We start from the raw sequence: 16588 nt of genomic DNA on the forward strand, positions 1-16588 counted from the left end.
GTTTAACCACATCCTTCCTATAGTAGGGAGACCAGAATCGAACACAGTGTTCCAAAAATGGCCGAATCAATGTCCTGCACAGCTGCAATGTGACATCCCAACTTCTATACTCAATACCCAACCAGATTGTCATTAAAAACCCACCTGGTTCACTAACGTCCTTTAGGGAAGGAAACTGCCATCCTTACCCGGTCTGGTCCACATGTGACTCCAGACCCACAGCAATGTGGCTGATCCTAACTGCCCTCTGAAATATCCCACACAGCGAATCAGTAATCAGGAGCCCACCACTGCTTTGGATGGGCAAATAGGGATGGACAATAAATATAGACCTTACCAGGAACACCCACATCCCAAATGGGAATTTAATAAAGAGACGAGGAGGAATTGTTTGATACAGGCAGTTCTCTGCCAATGTTGCGGGGCTGAATATAGATTTTTTTAAAAAACTTGATTAGATTAGATTCCCTACAGTATGGCCCAACAAGCCCACACCGCCCCTTGAAGCATCCCACCCAGACCCATCCCCTTGTAACCCACACACCCCTGAACACTAGGGGCAATTTAGCATGACCGATCCACCTAGCCTGCACATCTTTGGACTGTGGGAGGAAACCGGAGCACCCGGAGGAAACCCACGCAGACACAGGGAGAACGTGCAAACTCCACACAGACAGTTGCCTGAGGCAGGAATCGAACCCAGGTCCCTGGTGCTGTGAGGCTGCAGTGTTAACCACTGAGCCACCGTGCCGCCCCTTAGAATTGTAAGAACCAGTTAAAAAGAATTACATTTATTTAACTCGATCATGTTCTTAATGTAGCCCAAGCTGTTTTTCAGTCAATTAAGTTCATTTTTAGCTGTAAGGAGCTCATTGGTACAAGGCAAGATCCCACAAACAGGGTTCACATAGTTGTTATATTAGTTGAAATAAATAGGTGATGTATTACAGAAATACAGCCGTGTGAGTAGGCCATGCTTGCCTATTCAATTAGATCACGCCTGACCATCAGGCTCACATCATTTTCCTGTGTCACCAACATACCTTTGGCACTAATTTCCAGAAATCTACCAATTTCTGCCTCAAACTAACTTAAAGATTGAGTTTCCACGGCACCCTACCATGGAGAATTCCGAAGATTTACCAATCTCTGAGTGAAGAAATCCTTCCTCGCTTCAGTCCTCGATGATTAGCCCCCAATTCAGAGACAATATCCCCTTGTTCTAGAGCAACACACAAGTGAAAACATTTCATCTGTGCCATGTCCCATTGTACCCATATAGACATAGATAAGCTGCAGAGCTGAGCTGAGAGGTGGCAAATGGAGTTTAATGCAGACAAGTGTGAGGTGACGCACTTTGGTAGGAGTAACCAGAAGGCAAAGCACAGGGCTAATGGTAAGATTCTTAGTAGTGTAGATGAGCAGAGAGATCTCGGTGTCCATGTACAGAGATCCTTGAAAGTTGCCACCCAGGTTGGCAGGGCTGTTAAGAAGGCATACAGTGTTTTAGCTTTTATTAATAGAGGGATCGAGTTCCAGAACCAAGAGGTTATGGTGAAGCTGTACAAAACTCTGGTGCGGCCGCACTTGGAGTATTGTGTACAGTTCTGGTCACCGCATTATAAGAAGGATGTGGAAGCTTTGGAAAGGGTGCAGAGGAGATTTGCTAGGATGTTGCCTGGTATGGAGGGAAGGTCTTATGAGGAAAAGCTGAGGGACTTGAGGCTGTTTTCATTCCCCTATTCCCAATTCCTCCGCATCTGCCACATCTGCTCCCACGATAAGACATTCCACTCCCACACATCCCAGATGTCTAAGTTCTTCAAGAACCACAACTTTCCCCCCGCAGTGGTTGAGAACACCCTTGACCACGTCTCCCGCATTTCCCGCAACACATCACTCACACCCCGCCCCCGCCACAACCGCCCTAAGAGGATCCCCCTTGTTCTCACACACCACCCCACCAACCTCCGGATACAATGCATCATCCTCCAACACTTCCGCCATCTACAATCTGACCCCACCACCTTTCCATCCCCACCCTTATCTGCCTTCCGGAGAGACCACTCTCTCCATGACTCCCTTGTTCGCTCCACACTGCCCTCCAACCCCACCACACCCGGCACTTTCCCCTGCAACCACAGGAACTTGCCCCCATGCCGCCTCCCTCAATCCCATCCCAGGCCCCAGATGACTTTCCATATTATGCAGAGGTTCACCTGCACATCTGCCAATGTGGTATACTGTATCCATTGTACCCGGTGTGGCTTCCTCTACATTGGGGAAACCAAGCGGAGGCTTGGGGACCAGCAACTCATATTCCGCTTGGGAACCCTGCAGCCCAATGGTATCAATGTGGACTTCACAAGCTTCAAAATCTCCCCTTCCCCCACCGCATCCCAAAACCAGCCCAGCTCATCCCCTCCCCCCACTGCACCCAAAACCAGCCCAGCCTGTCTCTGCCTCCTTAACCTGTTCTTCCTCTCACCTATCCCTTCCTCCCACCTCAAGCCACACCTCCATTTCCTACATACTAACCTCATCCCACCTTCTTGACCTGTCCATCTTCCCTGGACTGACCTATCCCCTCCCTACCTCCCCACCTATACTCTCTCCACCTATCTTCTTTTCTCTCCATCTTCGGTCCGCCTCCCCCTCTCTCCGTATTTATTCCAGAACCCTCACCCCATCCCCCTCTCTGATGAAGGGCCTAGGCCCGAAACGTCAGCTTTTGTGCTCCTGAGGTGCTGCTTGGCCTGCTGTGTTCATCCAGCTCCACACTTTGTTATCAAGGTTGAGAGGTGACTTAATTGAAACATATAAAATAATCAGAGGGTTAGATAGGGTGGATAGGGAGAGCCTTTTTCCTAGGATGGTGACGGCGAGCACGAGGGGGCATAGCTTTAAATTGAGGAGTGAAAGATACAGGACACATGTCAGAGGTAGTTTCTTTACTCAGAGAGTAGTAAGGGAATGGAACGCTTTGCCTGCAACGGTAGTAGATTCGCCAACTTTAGGTACATTTAAGTCGACATTGGATAAGCATATGGACGAACATGGAATAGTGTAGGTTAGATGGGCTTCAGATCGGTATGACAGGTCGGCACAACATCGAGGGCCGAAGGGCCTGTACTGTGCTGTAATGTTCTATGTTCTATGTATACCCTCTGAGGCTGCTGTTAACATGAAAGAAATCACCTCCCATTCCATGAAACTTGAGAGAATAAAGGTCTAGTTTCCTCAATCTCTCCACAAAAGACAATCCCACAGAAAATTGGCTCTCCAACTCCAACAGCCTACACTGCTCCTGCCAGGATTCCAAATGGGACTTAGCTCCCAGCTCCCTTCCATGTTCCTTTGGTTTAATTCAAACAACCCTCCTCACTCTGATAGAAAGTTCATGGGAGAGTGGGCATGGGGCTGTGGGAGGGGGAGTAAATGGGTGTAGAGTGTGTGATGGGGGGAGTGGACACGGGGCTGTGGGAGGGGGAGTAAATGGGTGTAGAGTGTGTGATGGGGGGAGTGGACACGGGGCTGTGGGAGGGGGAGTAAATGGGAGTAGATGGGGGAGAGTGGGCATGTAGAAGAACAGGGCTGAAGACATGAAATAGCATGATGTAATTCAGTATTTTATCTTTTCCTTTTGCTGTAAATTATTTCCTCAATGAAATACCAGCAGCTTTCTTTGTTTCGGTGTTTAGTCAGACACACCAAGGGTTGACGCCGCTCCACCAGGCAGCTGAAATCGGTTTGCTTGATTGTGTCATGGCTTTGGTCCGGGCAGGAGCCAAAGTAAAGGCCAAAGATTCCAGGGGGCACAGACCAATTGACTTGGCCAAGATCTACGGTCACCATCGATGTGCAAGGTTCGTTCATTCCTCTGCTGAACACGTCAACACACACTGAACTATCTGCTTACGGACATTGTATTGTTACATGTCCTCGAGAAGGTGGGGGTGAGCTGCCTTCCTGAGCCGCTGCAGTCCTCCTGCTGTGGGTTGAACCACAATGCCCTTCGGGAGGGAATGCCAGGGTTGTGACCCCGTGATGGTGATATATTTCCCAACTCAGGATGGTGAGTGGCTTGGAAGGGAACTTGAATCATAGAATCGTCACAGTGTGGAAACAGGCCATTTGGCCAATCAAGTCCACACTAACCCTTTTGAACAGCATTCTGTCCAGACCCAACCCCGTACCCTATCCCCAGCATTTCCCTCGTGCTGGACATGGTCAGTCCACCTAACCTGCACATCTTTGGACTCTGGGAGGAAACTGGGGCTCCCGGAGGAAACCCGCGCTGACAATGTGCAAACTCCGTAGAGAGAGACGCCTGAGGGTGGAGTCAAACCCAGGTCCCTGGCGCTGTGAGGCAGCAGTGCTAGCCACTGAGCCACCATGCCACCCACTGAAGGTGTTGGCGTTCCCATGTATTTGCTGCCTTTATTCTTCTGGATGGAAGTGGTCACGGGCTGGAATATCAGAATGCAGAAGTTATGCCACTGTTAAACAAGACCCAAGTTAGACCCCACTTGGCGAACTGTGAGCAGGTCTGAGCACCACACCTAAGCAAGGACAGATCGGCCTGGGAGGGAATAGAATGTCGGGTAATAGAAATGTTAGCTGGGCTTTGGCGGGGGGGCAAGATATAAGGAGAGATTATACAATTTAGGACTAGTTTCTCTGGAATGTAGAAGGTTATCTGATAAAGAGGTGATCTGATTAAAATCTTCAAGATATTTACAGGAAAAGATGAGTAGGCAAAGATAAGCTATTTCTGGGGATTGTAGAATCAGGGGGCATAGCCTGAGAGTTAGAGCCAGGCCATTAGGAAGCATTTCTATAAACAAAAGGGTGGGAGAGGTTTGGAACTTTCTTCCACAAACGACACTGCCTCAGTTGTAAATTTTAAATCTGAGATAGATAATGTTTTGCTTAGTAAAGGATTGAAGGGGGTCACAGATCTCAGTGAATGACGGGATAGGCTTGATGGGCTGAATGGCCTCCTCCTGTTAGTAAGATCCAGTGGTTTGGAAGGTGCTGTCTAAGGAGCCTTGGTGAATTTCTGCAGCGCACCTTGCAGCTGTTAACAGCGGCAGGAGAGGATGCAGAGTAGTCTTTGATGTTTTGACACATGACCTTCATATAGTAGAGGTGGTTCAGAAAAGTGATTATCTCACAAGCCGTGACTAAAAGAACACTTTAGAGTAGGAACTCCTGACACGGTGCCCCTGCACCCTTTTCTGGGAACACACGAGGCAGATCGGCTGTGATGTTATTGGACGGCAGAGCAGATTTGAGAGGCTCAATAGCCTGCTTATCCTGTCCCTGAACTGAATCCATTATGATCCTAACCAGTGGCCGCGCCTGTGAAGCACACTTGATGGACTCCTATATCGCATCGAAAGGATTCCATTGGTTGTGAGGCACACTGAGGTGTGAAGGGTGCTATAGAAATGCAGGTCTTCCTTTCCTCCTCAACCCGTCCCTTTCTGCTTCACACCGTGCTCTCTTTGCCATGAGCCTCAGGATTCACCGTTGTGCCCACAGGTATTTGGCTAACGTCATGTGGGAGGTGAGCCAGGCCGAGAATTTCAAGCAAACGAGGAAGTTACAGAAGCTGAAGCTTGTCTTACTGGACGATGAGAAATATCAGGCTGAAATCCACCAGGTTAGTCACTGCAAAGCAGTAAAATATTCAGTGGCTCTGCCTCCCTCACCCTTCTAATGCAAACAGGTTGAAATTAACACAACACTCCGAGAAAGAGATTGCCCTCATCATGAGTCCTAATTTTAAACCGTGCTCCCTGACTCAGGGCTGACCCACAGCAGGAAACACATTTCTGATGAAGGGTCTAGTCCCAAAACGTCAGCTTTTGTGCTTTGAGATGCTGCTTGGCCTGCTGTGTTCATCCAGCTCCACACTTTGTTATCTCGGATTCTCCAGCATCTGCAGTTCCCATTATCTCTGGCCCTTTTCATGTCCACCTGGCCAGAGCTATTCAGGGGTTTAGACATTTTCATCAAGTCGCCCCTCACCTTCTGAAACTCCAGTGAAACAAACCCAACTAGCCTGATAATAAGATAACAAAGTGTGAAGCTGGATGAACACAGCAGGCCAAGCAGCATCTCAGGAGCACACATTTCCTCATAAGATAACCCACTCATCCCCAGTATCGATCTGGCAAACCTCCTCTGCACTGCCTCCAATACAATCACATCCTTCCTTAAATAAAGTGACAAGAGCTGTCCACTGTATTTGAGATGTCATCCTAGCCATTTTCTTTAAATCATTCACAGAACAAGGGCGTCGCTGGCTGGGTCAGCATTTATTACCCATCCCTAATTGCCCAGAGGGCAGTTAAGAGTCAACCCCATTGCTGTGGGTCTGGAGTCACATGTAGGCCAGACCAGGTAAGGATGGCAGTTTCCTTCCCTCAAGGACATTAGTGAACCAAGTGGGATTTTTCCTGACAATCAGGAATTCATTTTTATTGAATTCAAATTCCAACATCTGCCGTGACAGGATTTGAACCCAGGACCCCAGAACATTCTGAATTAATGTTTTTAGCTTCTTTGTTCAGTTTTCGAAAGTAGGTCAAAAGGCCAAAGTATCACATTTAGTCAAGATAACAAGGTGTGGAGCTGGATGAACACAGCAGGCGAAGCAGCATCTCAGGAGCACAAAAGCTGACATCTACCATTGTTGGATTTGATCCGGTAGCCCGAGAGCATTAACCTGGGACTCGAATTTACTGATCAGATAACATTTAGGGTGGCACGGTGGCTCAGTGGTTAACACTGCAGCCTCACAGCACCAGGGACCCGGGTTTGATTCCAGCCTCGGGGCGACTGTCTGTGTGGAGTTTGCACATTCTCCCCGTGTCTGTGTGGGTTTCCTCCGGGTGCTCCGGTTTCCTCCCACAGTCCAAAGATGTACAGGCTCGGTGGATCGGCCGTGCTAAATTGCCCGTAATGTTCAGGGGTGTGTGGGTTGTAGGGGGTGGGTCTGGGTGGGATGCTTCAAGGCGCAGTGTGGCCTTGTTGGGCCGAAGGGCCTGTTTCCACACTGTAGGGAATCCAATCTAAAAACATTATCCATACATCACTGTCTCCCCACTTTTGCATTTTAAGTCTTTCAAATGTTGCAAATAGGAGCGATAGGCCCTCAGACCTGCGCTGCCGTTCAATATGATGATGACTGATGATCCCTATTACCACTTTCTCCCCACATTCTTTGGCCTTAAGAACTATATCTAACTCCCTTCTCGACAACATTCAATGTCTTGGCCTCAACCACTTTGGTGAATTCCACAGGCTCCCCACTCTCTGAGTGAAGACATTTCTCCACATTCTCAATCCAAAATGCTGTATCCCATATCCTTAGGATGTGATTCCCCTGGTGCTGGACAACCCAGTCACTGGGAACATCCTTTTAATTGAATATGTGATGAAGTAGCATTATCACCATCGCATGGTGAGAAGGGTCTAGGCCTGAAACATCAGCCTTCCTGCTCCTCTGATGCTGCTGGGCCTGCTGTGTTCATCCAGCTCCACACCTTGTTATCTCGGTCTGAGGCCTGCTGTGTTCATCCAGCTCCACACCTTGTTATCTCAGAAATCGCACGACACCAGATTATAGTCCAACCAGTTTACTTGGAATCTCAGGCTTTTGGAGCCTCTCTCCTCCTCCAGGCGTTAGTGAGAGATAGCATCAGGCACAGGATTGAAAAGTGAAAGATCAAAGGGTCACCCCACTGATGCGAATGTGTTGAACAAACCTAAGATGCTGCTAAATCTTTAATCAGTTAGAAAGGATTACCATGCAAATTCCCGAATTTCTTTCAAGTCCCTGCCCTGAGATAACTAAAGGTTTTATCAATTCCCTCGGTAATACCAAAGGTCAGACAATGCATTTTAGGTGCGAGGCCTTGTTTAGAATCTGGCTGTGAACCAACTTGGAGTCAGACTGGTTTTATTTCTGCAGCGGGAATTCATAAAATGCCACATTTTACTGTCTACAAGTTGTGTGGTTTTTGAACAAAATAGAACATATCTGCAATTACAAATCTGCAAATGTAAATTCACCCCATCGATTTGAGTGTGTGTGTGCGTGCGTGCATGGGCACGTGCACGTGTGCGTGTATGTGCGTGTATGTGTGAGGGAGACAGAGAGAGTGTGTGTGTGTGTGTGAGAAAGAGAGAGAGACAGTGTGTGTGTGTGTGTGAGGGAGACAGAGTGTGTGTGTGTGTGTGAGAGAGAGAGAGAGACAGTGTGTGTGTGTGTGTGTGTGTGTGTGTGTGTGTGAATGTGAGAGAGACAGTGTGTGTGTGTGTGAATGTGAGAGAGACAGAGTGTGTGTGTGTGTGTGTGTGTGTGTGTGTGTGTGTGTGAATGTGAGAGAGACAGAGAGAGAGTGTGTGTTTGTGTGTGTGTGTGTGACAGAGTGTTTGTGTGTGTGTGAGAGAGACAGTGTGTATGTGTGTGTGTGTGTGTGAGAGACAGTGTGTGTGTTTGTGTGAATGTGAGAGAGACAGAGTATGTGTGTGTGTGTGAGAGAGAGACAGTGTGTGTGTGTGTGTGAGAGAGACAGTGTGTTTGTGTGAATGTGAGAGAGACAGAGAGTGTGTGTGTGTGTGAATGTGAGAGAGACAGAGAGAGAGTGTGTGTTTGTGTGTGTGTGAGAGACAGTGTTTGTGTGTGTGTGAGAGAGACAGTGTGTTTGTGTGAATGTGAGAGACAGAGAGTGTGTGTGTGTGTGAATGTGAGAGAGACAGAGAGAGAGTGTGTGCTTGTGTGTGTGTGAGAGACAGTGTTTGTGTGTGTGTGAGAGAGACTGTGTGTGTGTGTGTGTGTGTGTGTGAATGTGAGAGAGACAGTGTGTGTGTGTGTGTGTGTGTGTGTGTGTGAGAGAGAGACAGTGTGTGTGTGTGTGTGAGAGAGACAGTGTGTTTGTGTGAATGTGAGAGAGACAGAGAGTGTGTGTGTGTGTGAATGTGAGAGAGACAGAGAGAGAGTGTGTGTTTGTGTGTGTGTGAGAGACAGTGTTTGTGTGTGTGTGAGAGAGACAGTGTGTTTGTGTGAATGTGAGAGACAGAGAGTGTGTGTGTGTGTGAATGTGAGAGAGACAGAGAGAGAGTGTGTGTTTGTGTGTGTGTGAGAGACAGTGTTTGTGTGTGTGTGAGAGAGACTGTGTGTGTGTGTGTGTGTGTGTGTGTGTGTGAATGTGAGAGAGACAGTGTGTGTGTGTGTGTGTGTGTGTGTGTGAGAGAGAGACAGTGTGTGTGACTGTGTGTGAGAGAGACAGAGTGTGTTTGTGTGAATGTGAGAGAGACAGAGTGTGTGTGTGTGTGAGAGAGACAGAGTGTGTGTGTGTGAGAGAGACGGAGTGTGTTTGTGTGAACGTGAGAGAGACAGAGTGTGTGTGTGTGAATGTGAGAGAGACAGAGAGTGCACGCGTGCGCATGTGTGTGTGAGAGTGTGTGTATGTGTGAGTGTATAGTGGGGCGGGGACACCTGTAGCACATGAACCTAAGACCCTGGTTGAGGTCGTCCTCATGGGAACCAAACCTGGCTGTCAGCCTCTGCTCGGCGACTTTGTTGTTGTGTATCCTGAAAGCTGCATTGGAAGGCGTTTACCCGAAGATCAGAGGCTGAATGTCCGTGATCACCGAGGTGATCCCTCACCGGGAGGGAACATTCCTGTCTGGGCATTATTATGCAGTGTCCATCCGTTGTCATAGCGTCTGCATGGTCTCGCCACCAGGCCTCGGGGCACCCTTGTCTGCAGTGTATGAGATGGACAACACTGGCCGAGTTACCTGCCGTGCACATGGGGCGTGTTGTTCCCATGTGTGACGGTAGTGTCCATGGTCATGATCTGACATGTCTTACAGAGGTAACCGTTACAGGGTTGTGTAGGCGATGTTGTTCTGAAGGCTGTGAACAGTGGTCTGTTTAAGGTTTGGGGGGGGGATCTTTTGAAGGCGAGACGTGGCAGAGTGGCCAAAGAAGGAGTCGAATTGGACCCCTCCAGAGAGCTACTGCCCTAGGCTCAACATGTCTGCTCAAGCCATCAGGAGATTCATTAACCCCAGGTTTATCAGCCGCGCTCACAAGGCAGCGCAGAACATCATCCAGGCTCTCAAGACCAATCACAACATTGTCATCGAGCCAGCAGATAAAGGAGGAGCCGTTGTCATACAGAGTAGAATGGATTACCGCAAGGAATTGTACTGACAGCTGGACAAGCAGGAACGCTGCAGGCAACTATCTGCCAATCCGATCAAAGAATACACCCATGAACTGCACAGACTGGTGAAGACTTTTGACCCAGTCTTTCAGAGTACCCTACGCACTGCCATCCCATGTACTTCTCACATAGGAGAGTCCTACTGCCTTCCAAAGATACACAGAGCCAACACACCTGGATGTGCCATTGTATCAGCCATTGGGACCCTGTGTGAGAACCTCTCTGGCTATGTTGAGGACATCTTGAAACCCACTGTACAGGGAACGCCCAGCTTCTATTGCGACACCACAGATTTCTAACAGAAACGCAGCACCCACGGACCAATCAAACCGGGAATATTCCTCATCACAATGGACATTTTGCACTATAGACCAGCATTCTCCGCGACAATGGCTTCACCGCTACAGCCTCAGTATTCAATACCATGAACTGCCAATTTCCTGGTGCCATCCTTTTACTCATCTGCTCCATCCTCAACCACAACGTCTTCCCCTTCGACAACCAGTTCTCCATCCAGGCACACAGAACAGCTACGGGAAATCAGATTTTCTCCCCACTATGCCAACATTTTCATGCACAGGTTCAAACAAGACTTCTTTGCTGCACAGAACCTCTGACCAATGCCATGTATTTTCTTCCTTTGCTTTCATGATGAGAAATCACTGAAACAGCAGAAGGGTCTCGGCCCAAAACATCAGCCTTCCTGCTCCTCTGATGCTGCTTGGCCTGATGTGTTCATCCAGCTCCACACCGTGTTATCTCATAGCGATATCAACAAGTTTCATTCCACCATCAGATGTACCATGGACTACTCTTCAGAATCAGTATCATTCTCAGACACACACATCTCTATCAGGGACGTGTACCTCAGAATCTCTCTCTACAGCAAGCCCATGGATAAACTCACGATGCTGCACTTCTCTAGTTTCCATCGGAAGCATATTAAGAGAGGCCACCCTCTGCGGGCAGGCCCTGCGCGTACGCAGGATCTCTTTGAATGAGGAGGAACATGATGGGCGCTTGAACGTTTAAGGATCCCCTCATAAGAATGGGTTATGACACTCAGCTCATTGATCGCCAGTTCCAACGCGCCACAGTGAAAAACTGTAATGGCTACCTCAGAAGACAGAGATGGAATATGACCAATAGAGTACCTTTTGTCATCCAGTACTTCCCTGGAGTGGAGAAACTACACCATGTTCATTGTAGCCTTCAACATGTCATCAATGACAATGAACATCTCACCAAGACCATCCCTGCACCTCCTCTTCTCGCCTTCAAACAACCACCAAACCTTAAACAGACCATTGCTCGCAGATAACCACCCAGCCTTCAGGACATCGATCACACCACGGCAAGACATGTCAGATCATCGACATGGAGACCACCATCACATGTGGGAATAGAGCAGGTAGTCATGTGGCCCGGCAAATGTTGTCTCTCTCATACCCTGCAGGCAAGGACACCCCGAGGCTTGGTATATTGGTGACACCATGCAGACGCTGCAACAACAGATGAATGTTCCCTGGCTGTCGGGGACATTCAGCTTCAGAGCTTCGGGTAAACATTCTCCAAAGCAGATTTTGGGAAATGTAACAATGCAGATTCGCTGAACAGGGGCTGATGGCCAAATTCAGTTCAATAGACAATAGGTGCAGGAGTAGGCCATTCGGCCCTTCAAGCCAGCACCACTATTCATTATGATCATGGCTGATCATCCACAATCAGTATCCTGTTCCTGCCTTATCCCCATAACCCTTGATTCCACTATCTTTAAGAGCTCTGTCTATCTCTTTCTTGAAAGTATCCTGAGAGTTGGCCTCCACTGTCTTCTGGGGCACAGCATTCCATATATCCACCACTCTCTGGGTGAAGAAGTTTTTCCCCAACTCTGTTTTAAATGGCCTACCCCTTATTTTTAAACTGTATCCTCTGGTTCTAGACTCAACCATCAACGGAAACATGCTTCCTGCCTCCAGAGTGTCCAATCCCTTAATAATCTTATACGCCTCAATCAGATCCCCTCTCATCCTTCTAAACTCCAGCGTATATGAGCCCAGTCACTCCAATCTTTCAACATATGATAGTCCCGCCATTCTGGGAATTGACCTCGTGAATCTATGCTGCACTCCCTCAATAGCAAGAATGTCCTTCCTCAAATTTGGAGACCAAAACTGCACACAATACTCCAGGTGCGATCTCACCAGGGCCCTGTACAGCTGCAGAAGGACCTCTTTCCTCGTATACTCAATTCCTCTTGTTATGAAGGCCAGCATGCTATTAGCTTTCTTCACTGCCTGCTGTACCTGCATGCTTGCTTTCATTGACTGATGTACAAGAACACCTAGATCTCGTTGTGCTTCCCCTTTACCTAACCTGACTCCATTTAGATAGTAATCTGCCTTCCTGTTCTTGCCACCAAAGTGTATAACCTCACATTTATCCACATTAAACTGCATCTGTCATGCATCCGTCCACTCACCGAGCCTGTCCAAGTCACCCTGTATTCTAATAACATCCTCCTCACATTTCACACTGCCACCCAACTTTGTGTCATCAGCAAATTTGCTAATGTTACTTCTAATGCCTTCATCTATATCATTAATATATATCGTAAACAGCTGCAGTCCCAGCACCGAACCTTGTGGTACCCCACTGGTCACTGCCTGCCATTCCGAAAGGGACCCGTTTATCACTACTCCTTGCTTACTGTCAGCCAGCCCATTTTCAATCCAACTCAGTATTTTGCCCCCAGTACCATGTGCCCTAATTTTGCTCACCAATCTCCTATACGGGACTTTATCAAAGGCTCCCATGTGGATGGCCTCAACTTGGATCTTGGATTCATGTTACGCCACGGGTGACCCCACCCCATTATACACTCTCACTCACTCCTCACACTCACACACGCGCTTATGCACTCTCTTCCCTACACATGCACACTGTCTCCCTCTCACTCAAGCACACACACGCGCATATGCACAAACTCTTGGCCCCACTCCACACACACACACACAAATCGATGGGGTGAATTTACATTTGCAGATTTGTAATTGCAGATATGTTCTATTTTGTTCAAAAACCACACAATTTGTAGACAGTCAAATGTGGCATTTTATGAATTCCCGCTGCAGAAATAAAACCAGTCTGACTCCAAGTTGGTTCACAGCCAGATTCTAAACAAGGCCTCGCACCTAAAATGCATTGTCTGACCTTTGGTATTACCGAGGGAATTGATAAAACCTTTAGTTATCTCAGGGCAGGGACTTGAAAGAAATTCGGGAATTTGCATGGTAATCCTTTCTAACTGATTAAAGATTTAGCAGCATCTTAGGTTTGTTCAACACATTCGCATCTGTGGGGTGACCCTTTGATCTTTCACTTTTCAATCCTGTGCCTGATACTATCTCTCACTAACACCTGGAGGAGGAGAGAGGATCCAAAAGCCTGAGATTCCAAGTAAACTGGTTGGACTATAATCTGGTGTCGTGCGATTTCTGAGATCACCTCTTTGGGGTGCTCTGTCTCCCTTTAGAGGAATTAGTGAGATTAACTTCGGGTGAGGGGCAAGGCTGAGAAGGCAGGATCTTGATGGTAACCTCAGCCAGTGGGGAAAGTGACCCCTGGCAGTGCCACACTGCATCATAGTACACGGAGTAAAGCACTGGACCATCGATAACTGAAAGGCTTGCCTGCGACTGAGGCAAAAAAATGTGGCAGTTCCTCTGCACCGTCTTCCCAATTGCCCCAAAGTTTGCCTTTGTCAGTAGGTAATGTTTGCATTAATGAAGGTTTACAACGTATTATCGTGAGCTGTTGGCTCGTGTTGCTGCAGGCAGAGATGGAATCCATTGTCAACAAATCCTACCGACTGTGGTTAGACAAGAAGCAACTGTCCCACCTTCTGAGGCTATCGAGTAGTTTTGTCAAGCCACGGGCAACGACAGCTGATCACGTGGCCAGTCAGCTGAGGGAGTCGGTGAAGATCGAAGGGAGGAGCAGCGATTGGGATAGTTACAAACTGGTACCCTTCACCAAACAGACTGGGCCTTGCCGACCCCAGGGGAAAACACAGTGGGAGAAGTCAGAGCCGAAAACCGGGACCTGCTCCACTCTCCGTCAGGGTGTCTGCTGGCCAAAGCCAATTTGGAACCCCAGCACCAATCCCTCTTCCCCTCCTACGGCCGATACCTCCAGGCAGATAGGGGGCGATCAGCAAATCAACCTGAACTTAATGCTGCAGCAGCATGATTTTGGGATCTTGTATGAGTTAGCGCAGAACCAGCGGGGCCAGCTCGTGCTGAAGACCAAAGTTGGGGATAAGACCTGGCCATTACCCAGCCTGCCCCTCAACACCATCAAGCGGGAACTGTTCGCCCATCGTGGTGACCAGCGGATAAGGATTCCTGATGAATTCATGGCAGTCGACGTCCTCAAACTTCCCAAGAAGCGGCACACAGGCAAAGATAAGGCCGTGGTAGACATGTACTTGCGTGAGTGGGTAAAGCAGGACACGTCCTGTCAGGTATCTTCACCCTCCAGCCGCCAGTCCCAAAACAGGGGCCAGCCCAGCGCAGCTTTCACACCATCAACACTTACTTCAAAGGGGCAGAAAATGCTACCGCCTCAAACCCCCAGAAATACACTGCGCTCACTTGATCCAATCAGAGCCCCAGTGCAGAGACAAGAGCTCTGTGATACAGGGAGACACACCCAATCCTGTACTATCTCACCGGGGCTGACATCAGATAGAGCCATGGTCCATGGACAGTATTGGCGCTCTGCAATTATGGAAACTCACTGACATGTGTAACTTCCCAAGTCCCCAGCAGCCATTTAACCCCCTACCCTAGCCACATGCTCACTTCCCCCCCCCCACCCAATCACACACTCTGCACCCATTTGCTGCCCCTCCCACAGCCTCGTGCCCACTCTCCCCCATCACACACTCCCCACCCATTTACTCCCTCTCCCACAGCCCCATCTCCACTCCCCAAAATCACAGACACTACACCCATTTACTCCTCCTCCCCCAGCCCGGTGTCCACTCTCTCCCCATCACACACACTAAACCCATTTGCGCCCCCTCCCACAGCCCTGTGTCTACTCCGCACCCTCCCCCCCATCACACACTCTATAGCAGCAGTCTGAGGGTCAGTGTCTCCAAGTGACCATTGAGACGCACCCATCTCTGTTCAGGCCTGAGATTTGTCTGGATGTGAAGCTGAAAGCAGTGGAGAGCTGCGTTGGGGAGTGAGTGCACACTGACGGTGGTAACTGTTTAATTGCCATCTTACACCCAATCTGAGTTTGCAAACCGACAGGTCATTCCCAGCAAGTCTTTGCAATAAGAATCTGTGCAGCTGCAGTCTGTGTCCTTTGTGGAAAAAGCAGCTGATTATAGCACACTGCATACAGCACACATCCTTAAAGATGGCATTTTTCCAGAATTCCTTCAGATCACGATGGGAAATGATCATGTGAGTGGACTCACGACTAGACACAGAGTCCAGGGAATTCAAATTCCATAAAATAAATCTGGAACTCAGAGGAACAAAAGCTGTCTTCAGTGACCATGAGATGACAAGGTTGTATTAAAATCAGTCCAGTTTGCTTACGTCCTCTGTGAAAGGATAGTGGTCATTTTTAAACATTCTGGCTAAAATCCACAATCTCTTCTGAAATGGTTGCAAATGGTGGCTCAGACCCCCACCCACAGGGCAGTCAGGGATTATCAGCGCATTGCAGACAAACCTGAAATGCCTAACCTTGTGAATGCATCGAAAGTATAAATCATTACCTGATTTCAGCAGCAAGGTGACAATGTTAGCTAGAGTTTCTATTGCTGATCCCTCCCAGTTAGCCCTGTATTGATCCCTGAACACTACTGGTACTGTCTCTCAGAATGGAACAGTTTGCTGTCACGTGCAGTGGGGGCCCTTACACAAACAGACACCGCCTCAGACGTCAAAAGTTTACAGCAGCGATGGCCATTCAGCACATTCCCCCCAGCCCCAATCTACACTGATCAAAAAGAGAGCCGTCCCACTTCCCAGCATTTGGTCCATGGTCCTGTAGATTAGTCAAGTGTACATGTCCCATTTTAAAATGTGATGACAAGACTTTCTGTCGCGATCTCCCTTTTGGAGAGTGAGTTCCAACCAGCTTTACCCTCTAGACAAAAAGGTTTCTCAATTGCTTTCTGATTGGAGGTCATTGATGGAAGGATAAGAGTTCCCCAGTGCTAGACCTTGTCATTGAGAAGGACCTGCACCATGAATGGAAAATGTGAGTGAAGGAGGCACATTGTATGGAGATGACAATCTAACGAAGTGACA

At 48.4% G+C, this 16588-nt stretch overlaps 1 protein-coding gene across 1 annotated transcript in view; it reads left to right on the forward strand.

Annotated features, from left to right (window-relative positions):
• Window positions 1–15851, forward strand: part of ankrd53 (ankyrin repeat domain 53) — a 40664-nt gene extending 24813 nt beyond the window's left edge. The window contains exons 4-6 of the mRNA XM_059651669.1: window positions 3702–3866; window positions 5548–5668; window positions 14086–15851. Coding sequence (XP_059507652.1) covers window positions 3702–3866; window positions 5548–5668; window positions 14086–15054 — 1255 coding nt within the window. The 3' untranslated portion in view covers window positions 15055–15851. The remainder of the gene's footprint in view (window positions 1–3701; window positions 3867–5547; window positions 5669–14085) is intronic.
• The last annotated feature ends 737 nt before the right edge of the window (window positions 15852–16588 follow it).

Source organism: Stegostoma tigrinum, chromosome 1, assembly GCF_030684315.1.
Source record: "Stegostoma tigrinum isolate sSteTig4 chromosome 1, sSteTig4.hap1, whole genome shotgun sequence".
In the NCBI taxonomy this organism is placed as follows: Eukaryota; Metazoa; Chordata; class Chondrichthyes; order Orectolobiformes; family Stegostomatidae; genus Stegostoma; species Stegostoma tigrinum.